At 44.7% G+C, this 9925-nt stretch overlaps 1 protein-coding gene across 1 annotated transcript; it reads right to left on the bottom strand.

Moving 5' to 3' along the window:
* Positions 1–4346: 4346 nt before the first annotated feature.
* Positions 4347–9631, bottom strand: PCDH20 (protocadherin 20). The gene is made up of 2 exons (XM_072854183.1): positions 9540–9631; positions 4347–8363 (listed from the first exon to the last, which is right to left on the bottom strand). The coding sequence occupies exons 1-2, from the start codon at positions 9588–9590 to the stop codon at positions 5664–5666; spliced, it is 2751 nt and encodes a 916-aa protein (XP_072710284.1). The 5' UTR covers positions 9591–9631; the 3' UTR covers positions 4347–5663.
* Between the last annotated feature and the right edge of the window lie 294 nt (positions 9632–9925).

Raw genomic sequence — 9925 nt, 5'->3', positions numbered from 1 at the left:
GTCTTGGCATCTAGCTACTGCTCTAGAAAGGTACAAGTCTTCCTGACAGCCTGGTGCAGAAGTTTGAGATGCTCAAGGGCATTCTAGGTAACACTTGGTATTCATTTTCAGAGCAGCTAAGTCTTGCCCTGAATGCCTACTTTAGAGCAAGCTGAAGCACTCTCTAGTTCTATTGACTGTGTTGATGAGACTCATAGACTATAGTGGAAGCTTAGACTCCTAGCTCACTGGTCGACACCTGGCTGTAGACATTTCAATGTAGATGTCTAAATATGGAGCTGAATCACATCAAACACTCACTTCAACACACACACAGGTGTTTAGTGAACCCCTCCTAAGATATCCAAATCATTCACACTGGGCTGGCAGATACGATAGTTCATTGATGGAAAGCCTGCACTCTTCCAGACTGGCAGCTGGAGGCCAGGTGGGATACCTTAAGGCATCTCAAGTAGCATTAGATGCTGACACATAGGCAGAGGAATCAAGCTGTCTCTATCTTTGCTCCTGTTTTGCATAAAGAGGTAGGAGTTCCCACCTCAGTGACTTGCTCTGAAGATGAATATTTAACCAAAACTTTGAAGATGGAAAATAAGACAAAATAGTTAGGACAGAAGATTGAATTGACATTGCTAGGGCTGCTGGTAGCAGAGCAACATCCACCTTGATGCTTAAAATGCAAGTCCTCTTAATTTGAACACAGTTTAAATGATCCCATATAATCTATTTCAGTTAAATGCTTACTACTTACCAGCAGCATTAGCTAGCAACATGAAAACCTGCAACTCGAACACTTAAGCATATATTTGTTTTCACAAGCAGTGGAATGAATGACTGAATGCATCATAAATGATTCAATATTTCTTCATTCAGAATGATGTTTTCTTAGCACCTGTTCAAAGTACTCTGTCATCAGAAATATTTAGGAGTTGAAATTTGGCCTTTAAAATTCATTCCCTGATGAAACTGGAATAAAAATATAGCAGAAATCGCTGAAACATTCATATACAGCATGTTAGAAAGAGTATGCAGCCTATCAATCTGTGCTAATAAGAATGAAAGTATTTTTCTCGTCCGTAATGTGAAAAACAGAACTGTTTAACTTTACATTTGTTTGTGAGCCAAAATGTTTGAGTCCCTCCATCTCAGAATGCAGATGGCAGTTTTATCTTCTTATCTGCTGGTTCAGTCTGGTACAGAGGCTGAAAATGAAATAGCAACACTGCCTACACAGGTATTTTTGCACATGCTTTAATTCATAAAACTGTAAATTATGACATGTTGCCAATCATTTGAAATTTCATAACTTTGAACAGCCTGTTAGGAACCAGTAAGTTACAAGCCTTCAAATAGTTTCCTCAGAACATTTCCCACACTGTTAAAATAAAGCATAAAACTAATTACTGCAACTCTTCTCTGTCTGAGCAACTACTACTCATATAAAAAGTATAGGACTTGACTATAGGAAGTGGAGGTGCTGAACACCTTTATTTCCACTTAAAATTTCACTAGACATCTCCTTCAAAATCAAATTATTTTTGGTAAGGAAGATGAATGGGCTTAGCTCCTCAAACCCCAGCTCTGAAGGAGAGTTTTCTAAATCAAGGTTTTGTATTTCAGCTGGCTAATATTTGACAATTGTCTTGCTTTGTTTTTCCCTGTAAATTACATAAGTGAGAAGGAATGTACATAGAAACTAATGGCTGTGAGAAGCTGGTGACAAGCACAGTACAGGGAAGGTGGCAGTCAGCTTCCTGCATGGCTCTGATAACACACCTGAATCATGAAAAGAAACACTCTGCATATTCAGCTGATGATTTCTTTGTGGCAGAGATGCTGTGTATCTCCACTTACGCCGAACTGCTAGGCTGCCCCCGGAGAGTTCATTGCTTTGAACCAGGAAGTGAAATGCTAGTCATGGATTATCCATCCTCTTCATATGTTTGAGTATTTTAAGAAAACCTTCCCAAAATAGCAGTTGGGGGGTAGAAAATTTACAGTGTAATCCCAGTCAGCAATCAGGGGTTTATGGTTTCTTTCAGGGAGGCCAAGTTTTGCTCTAACACTGTACCTCCCATCGGACATCCGATTAAGATAGTGGGATCTTTTTACCTTGTCCTCAGTGGACTCTGGCACAGTTTCATACTTGAACCTTGGTACTGGAAAATGGACTTAAAAGGCCGTAAGATTAATTGTTTTCCGAGTCTTGACATAAGAAAAAGCAATGTGCTCTAATTCCCCTTCCACACTTTCATATCTCATCTTTTATTGATATCCAGCCAGGTGTTAGGTTAATTTTGCATCAAAACAGTAGCTTCAAAGAGTAATGGGGCTCCTAGATCTTTTAAAAATAATAAAATGAAACAGAAAAAGAGAAGACTGAGCTGATTTTCTCTGTCCGCTGCCACTGGGCTCACTGCCCATTTCTTGTCTTTTATTTTTTAATTTGTTAATTCTAATGAAAAAGTGTTTGCATGGCAAGTTTAGGAGGCTTTGGCAATACAAAGCTTAGGACAATCTCATTTTTTATAAAAATCAACAAAGAACACCCACTCACTCTAAGATTGTTCAATGGATACTGTAAATGAATGAGACATTTATTTTTGTGCCAGCTCAACTACCAGTGTCGACAAGATTTGCATATATTTTGGCAAGTGCACTGCACAAGGTGGTAATAAAATGGGCCTTTTATATTTGAGTCTAATTTGCTTTAGTTATACTCATTAAAAATGTGTTTTCACATGAAAGGGATTTCTGTAAGAGATACTTTGGAAACAGCAACATCACAGAAATGTTTGCTATATAGCCAGTATCAAGCATTTTTCCACTGAGAAAGACCATTTTTTTCCAGAAGAAATTCTCAGGTTCTATGAATTTAAGATTACTGTTTTGGGGTTTTTTTAATCACTCTTACGCTTAACATTGCAGGCTTAAATATCATGCTTATTACTTGCTGCTACCAGCTGTATGTTTTTTAAGTAAGAAGTAACACAAAATATGGAATTATTTAAAAAAACCCTCACTTTGCCTATTTTGCCATCTTCAGTGACATTACCTACCCAAAGGCTACTCATAGGAAGGCAAAAACGTGGTCTTACTCTCTGAAGCATTATTCAGAGTAAAGTCTTTTTTACAAGTAGTGGTGCTGGTATGGCTGAAGGTGTGATTTCAAACCAATTTTCTTTAAATGTGTAGAAAATTGCGTGAGTGAAATGCTTCATGAGCAGTACTTTGGTTTTAACAGGCTCATACCATTATATTTTATTATGCATTAGGAACATGCTTGAACTAAAACCAAAAAAAGCAACAAGAACAGCACATTTAAACTCAGTAAGCTTCATCAAACAGGTTCAAGACTATGTATTTGTCAAACCTGAATAAAAACATCTGCCCAGTGTCACATAAACATACACTGAAGGATCAGGTTTATGGTTTTATTGTATTTCTTAAGTCTTGTGTTTGCTCCTGTTTAAATTGTGTTGAGAAGATATTGGACTACTAATTCAAAAAAGAGAAGAGCAATGAAAAGAATCCTGTCTCTTTCAGTTACCTTGCCTCCTTACTGAAGAAAAAAATGCAGAGGATCTAGCTTCCCCACCACAGCAATACAGAGCATCTGTAATACTGAAGCCATTTCCGAAGAATTAATGTCATTTTTCTTCAGAGATAATAAACAATGTTTCTTTGTGACAAATGCATTTCAGGCATACATACCATTTTCATATTTTAATAATATGAAAATAAATGAAAAAAAGGTGATTAACCACAAACCTTTGACAGGCTGAATTAATTTTTCATGAAGCACAGCTATCAAACCATGCATAAACAGAAAATATTCTAACCTGAAAAAAACAGCTATTTGTTATAGGTAGAATGGCAAAATCTGGGCATTATATTAATACTCTTACTTAGGCTAAGCAGAACCAATGTCTATAAGAAGCTCCAACATTTCAATAGGCTCAAGGTGAAGTAATGTGCCAATCACAGACAGAAAAATCAAAACCTGCCTCAAATTGCATTCCCTGCTTTTAAAACAGGTATCAGCTGCTGCCCCACTTACATCAGCTGAAATACAATTGTCTTTGCCAGTAATTTCAAGAAGGACAGCATGAACTCTCATTTATGATTTTGAAGTGTACTAATTTGGGGAAGTATTATGACATGTCAGACAAGATAGCCAGCACCCAAGCATTTGTGAAATATGCATTTCTTGTAACTAAAATAATATTTAGCTTTATAATTAAAATTCTAGGAGAGAGAGAGAGGGTAAGTTATTATGAAAATATATAGCTTTAATTTGCAGACATAGAAACACTTTTGGTACATTACAGACATACGATGCCAGAAATCAAAATAATCAGTTTTAAGCATAACACTAATTTATCTTGTTCACACAGAGAAATTTGATGTAATCTTCATACAAAAGATAGTTCTCAGCTCTTAAAATGAAATGAAAGTGATACATCACTGATAAACCTGCTGCTTTGTTGCAGAGGATACAGCAAAGAATAAATTATCAAGAAAATATGCCACCAGTCTTACAAGTTAGATTTTGGATCTAATCCAAAATCAAAGCCAATGAAAAGGAGCCAGGAATGGTCGCCAAAAGTCAGAAACAAGATCTTTCACATGAAATACCAATCCAGAAAGGAGCAACAGTCAGAATAAACTAAGTCCTATAATTCCTTAGAATATGAAGCGATTTTTGTTTTCATCTGGTAGATCAGAAGTATCACATGAAAAATCTATTACACAACCAAACTGATGGAGTACTACTGACAGATTGCTCAAAGTACAAAAAATATCACCGCTTCTGTGACAGCTAAAGGTTTAGCCATTCCCTTGCTTCCTTGCATCTGGCATGTTTACGAGGATGAGCATGGGGTTCTGTCATTATCTGCTGTAGGAAATATTATATTTAATTTTCCATAAAAATGACCAGCAGATTGCTGGAGCAAATGATAATGTGGCTGAAATCTGGAGCAAATGAAAGATGATATGTCACAGCAGTTCAGATTCTCATTACAATATCTTGCATTCTTGCTCAACAGGAATTGCACTTCTTGTTAATGCCTTTTCTATCCTACTGTATAAGCTTTACTTGTGAGGTAATAAACATTCTGTTTTTTCTTTTTTTTATTATTACTAGTGCATTGTAATGTCTTTATTCTTTAATTATACATACATCGGGACAGACATTTCTTTTTTTTTTTTTGTGGTTAAATGTCTGTATGCCAATGTGTATTTTATATTAAAACCAATATATTTAAAATATACTCTATCTCATGGACGGTACCTCGAACAGTTCCCTTCTCAGGAGCATCTGATGCCCTCTTGTGGTTAAAAAGACTTTTAAAACTTGAGTTTAAAGACTTGTCTTACCTTCCCCTTTTTTATGATCACTGATCTTATTGATTTATGAAAGCTGCAAATGATGTCCATGTTTTTATAGACAGGGTACTAGGTATTAGTACTAAGGTTTCATAAAAAAGCTGTACACTGAATTTCAATTTAAAAAACTGTAAACAGCTATTTACAATTATAATATTATTAAGTTATAAATTAGCAGTCCTTCATCGCAACCTCTGTCAGTACAACCCACAGCTAGGTGTTTCAGAGCTGTCCAAGGTTTTTCAGATGTTTGATTTATCCACAAAGAAGCATCAAATGTTAGAAATCTCCATTGGTTTCTTCTCCAACATGTGCAGGTTAATTCTTCCATTTAATGGGATTTGTACTTCCAAATTTTCATCTGCTCTGTGATGCTTTTTTCCTTTTCTTAGACAGATGTAAATGCCCATCCCTGTTACTAAAGCGATTGAACCCAAGCTTATTATTGAAAGAGCTACCAAGGTAGGCATGCAGGATGCTGACTCCATTTTTTTATGTGTAGGCTCTATGGATATTTGTGGCTGCTTTTCTTCTATACTGATATCAGGCTCCTTTCTTAACAAACTTTCAATGTAGCTCTCATTGCTAACAGTGTCATTGACAAAAAGGTTCACCATGACGGTGGAATGGAGAGGTTCTGGATAGCCATGATCACTAACTTTTACAAGCAGCCGATAGAGGCCATAGTCATTTTGCATCAGTGACTCTTCCAAGGTGATATTACCAGTTTTAGGGTCAATCCTAAATGACTCCGGTCGAGGGCCTCTTCTTCCTATGATGCTGTAAGCTATGACTGCATTCATGCCAGTGTCCTTATCGACAGCATAGACCTCAGTGATGGGAGAGCCAGGAAGGGTAGAAGGAAGGACCAACAAATAAGACATATTAGATTGAGGAAACAAGACCAAAGGGGGGTTGTCATTTATGTCCAGAAGAAGGATAGTTATTTTTGCAGTAGAGGAAAGGGCAGGATCACCGCCATCAACTGCTTCGATCCACAGAACGTAGGAGCTTTGCTGCTCCCTGTCCAGGGAGACTTTAGCTCTCAAAACTCCTTTTCCAGTATCTATCACAAAAATATCGCTTCCATTCAGAACTGAAAGGGCAACCCATCCATTTTGCCCTGCATCAGCATCTGTGACACTTATAACTCCAATTTCACCAAAACCTGGAAAGTTTTCTGGCACGAAAAAGCTGAAATCCTTATTGATAAATCTTGGACTATTATCATTTTTATCCAATACAGTAATGGTGATAGTTGCTATTGATTCTCTTGGAGGGAACCCAGAATCTACTGCTTTGACAGTGTATCTGTATTTCTCTTTTTCTTCTCTGTCCAGTTGGGTGGAAACTGTAAGAACTCCTGTGGTTTTATCTAAAGAAAAATAGGAAGGGGCATCAGGCCCTAAAAAATAGGACACTTGCCCTCTTTCTCCGCTGTCAGCATCTGTAGCATGTAGTTTGGTCAAGAAAGCATTGGGAACATTGTTCTCCTCAATGGATAATTCTATCAGCTGTTGAGTGAAAACTGGTGAGTTGTCGTTGTCATCCAGCACCTGTACTTTGATTATTCTGTTTACATGAAATCCTTCCGAGTTCCATGCAACTACAGAGATTTCATACAGCTGCTGTGTCTCATAGTCCAAAGGCTTTGTGGTCTCTAACAGGTATTCATTATTGTATGGCTTGTATGGTGAAAGTCTGAAAGGCCCATCACCATCCAAATAGCAATTGACTTTGTATTTTTCATCAGGGTCTTTGATGGTAAAAAATGCTATCGGTGTGTTGATAGGCTCCAGCTCCTTTAAGTACACCACCCCTTCTGCTTCATTAGCTATGAAACGAGGGACAACTTCAGGTGGCCTCATCATGACTTTGATGATGGTCACTAGCACTGTGATCACAGCAGGGATACAACCAGGACCGTTGCCTAATATGATCAGCCTGTGGAGCCTCGGCGTGTCCCCATCAACTTTACTGGAGAGCGTGATGGTTCCTGTGCTTTCGTCCAGATGGAACAAGTCTCTGGATGGCTGGGGGACCTTCTGGCTGTAGGAGTAGGTGATCTGGGCATTGGATCCCAGGTCCATGTCTACTGCATGGACAGTGGCCACATGTGTCCCTAGACTAGAATTCCCATAAAGAGTGACATTGAGCTGTGAGTCGCTAAACTGGGGGCAGTTGTCATTGACGTCGCTGATGCCAATAGTGAGTGTGGCACTGCCCACAAGTGGAGGAGTCCCCCCATCCTCAGCAATGATGACTGTGACATACTCCTCCCGTGTCTCCCTGTCCAGAGGCCCCATGACAATCAGGTACGGAGTCCTCTCCCCGCTCTCATTCTCCTCCACATCCAGGGTGAAGACACCATAGTTATCACGCAGGCGGTAGGTCTGGACACCGTTGGTGCCCACGTCGGGGTCAAGAGCGGGGTGCTCAATAGCCAGGCGGGTGTTCACAGGTGCATTCTCGGGCACCGAGAGGCGGATGTGGGGCACAGGGAAGCGGGGCGCATTGTCGTTGACATCCCGGATAGCAATTTTTACCTTCACCAGGCGGAAGTACTCCTGCGGCAGCACCAGCACATCCAGCAGCAGCAGGCATGACTCAGATGAGGGTGAGGAGGAGGAGGAGGCAGCAGCTGCTCCCCCAAAGATGGTGGCCCCACTGCTCTCCACACACAGAGCTTCCCGGTCAATCTCCACAGCCGAGGTGTGCAGCTCTCCGGAGCGGTTGTCCAGCTGCACGTACTGTCCCCCCAAGCCATGGGAGGCCAGGGTGAAGGAGAGTGCGGGCTGGGGGGCCGCAGGGCGCTGCCCCTCAGCCAGCGGCAGCCGCAGGTCACGGGCCAGGCTGCCGATAAGCACCCCAGCGGGCAGCCCCTCGTTGAGGCTGTAGAAGAGCTCAGTGGCACGGCTGTAACTGGCAAAGCAGTTGAAAGGTCCAACGAAGAGCAGGAAGAGGAGCAAGTGCTGGGGAGAGACAGGCACAGGGGTGTGGGGAGGGGGTGGTGTTAGAGAAGGAGGGGAGGCAGGAGGCAGCCCCCCCCTGCCCACCGCCTCCCCCACTGCCACTTCGAGCAGGGAGTGCAGCATCTGCAACATGAAGCCATCCTCCCTCTCCCCCCATCTTCTCCCCCCAGTACAGCAGCTAATTCCAGGGCATCGCCATCTGTACCCTCCAGGCAACACCAGCTGCATTCCCCACTGCAAACACGCACTGCCAGGGATGGCCCAGGGACACCCTGCCTCCCCCACACACCAGCAGCACTTGTGCCCCGACGTGCCATCTTCCCTCTTCTCCTCCTCAAGCTCTCCCCCCTTCCCACCAGCAGCACCCACCCTCGTACCCGCAAGCACACCCCAAGCCGGGGCAGCCCCCTGCACAACCCCAAACATTTGCTTGCCCCCTTCGCTTTCCACAGCAGCAACGTGAAACACATCCCCCCTTCCCCCCCGGCTCTCCCCCGTCCCAAAGCCTGTTCCTCCCGCATGCCCACGGGCCCTGCGGTGCAGCGGGGACGCGGCCCGCACCGCCCAGCCTGCGCGGGTCCCGGCGGAGCCCCGCACCGCCGCCGCCCCCCGGGCGCGCAGCCCGCGCGGGTCTCTGCCCCCCGCGGCCGCGGAGCCGGCGGCCCCAGCCCCGCCACCACGGACCCGCGCCGGCCCCACGCCGCCGCGCAGCCCCGCCGGGGTGCCCCTCTGGCTGCGGACTTGAGACACGAGTGGAACAGAGGAGCCGCGGAGAGGTTGCGCGAAGGAAGTTGCCCGCGTTGGCAAGCGCGTCCCCAGCCCGCTGCGTGTGGAAACGGGCTCCCCGAAAGTAAGTTCGGGCATCGTCTCTACGGGGGATTTTTCCTTCTTCTCCCCTTTTTAACCACCCATTTCCCTTTTCCGCGGCTCTCTGCTACAACCCGCATCGGCAGCAGCAACAAAAAAAACTTTTAACGGCTGCTCTGATCTGTGGAGATCTGAGCCGAGAGAAAAAAACAAAAAAACAACCACCAACAAACATATATATATATACGTGTATGTATATACATGGTTTGGTTTTGGTTCGGGTTTTCTTTGCGAATTTTGCTGCTGCCTGCGAAGTCGGGCTCGGGGGGCAGGACGCGGCGCCTCCCCTCCCGCCGCCCCAGCCCTCACCTGTAGGCTCCCGCGGGCGGTGGTGCTGCCGCGACTGCCCGGGGGCCCCATGCCCGGCCGCCGCTGCCGCCGCCGGCTGCGCCCCAGCAGCCCGCCCGCTCCGCCGTCCGCCCGGCGCCTCGCCTCCCCGCGGCTGCCCATTCCCCCGCCGCCGCGCTGGGCTGGGCTGTGCCCAGGACACTCCCCCTCCGCTCGGGAGGCCGCCGCCGCGGGGAGGGGAGGGGAGGGGAGGGGAGAGGAAGGGGGGGGGGGGCCGCCGGGCGGGCGGCGCGGATCGCGCCCGCGGAGGCTGCGGCGGCGCTGCTGGCACGCAGGGAGGCAGGCAGGGAGGCAGGCAGGCAGGCAGGGAGGGAGGGAGGGAGGCAGGCGGGCAGGGAGGCAAGCAG

The sequence above is a fragment of the Ciconia boyciana genome, chromosome 1 (assembly GCF_034638445.1).
Source record: "Ciconia boyciana chromosome 1, ASM3463844v1, whole genome shotgun sequence".
In the NCBI taxonomy this organism is placed as follows: Eukaryota; Metazoa; Chordata; class Aves; order Ciconiiformes; family Ciconiidae; genus Ciconia; species Ciconia boyciana.
The sequence above is the reverse complement of the archived record's forward strand: the minus strand, read 5'-3'. Positions and strand labels throughout refer to the sequence as shown.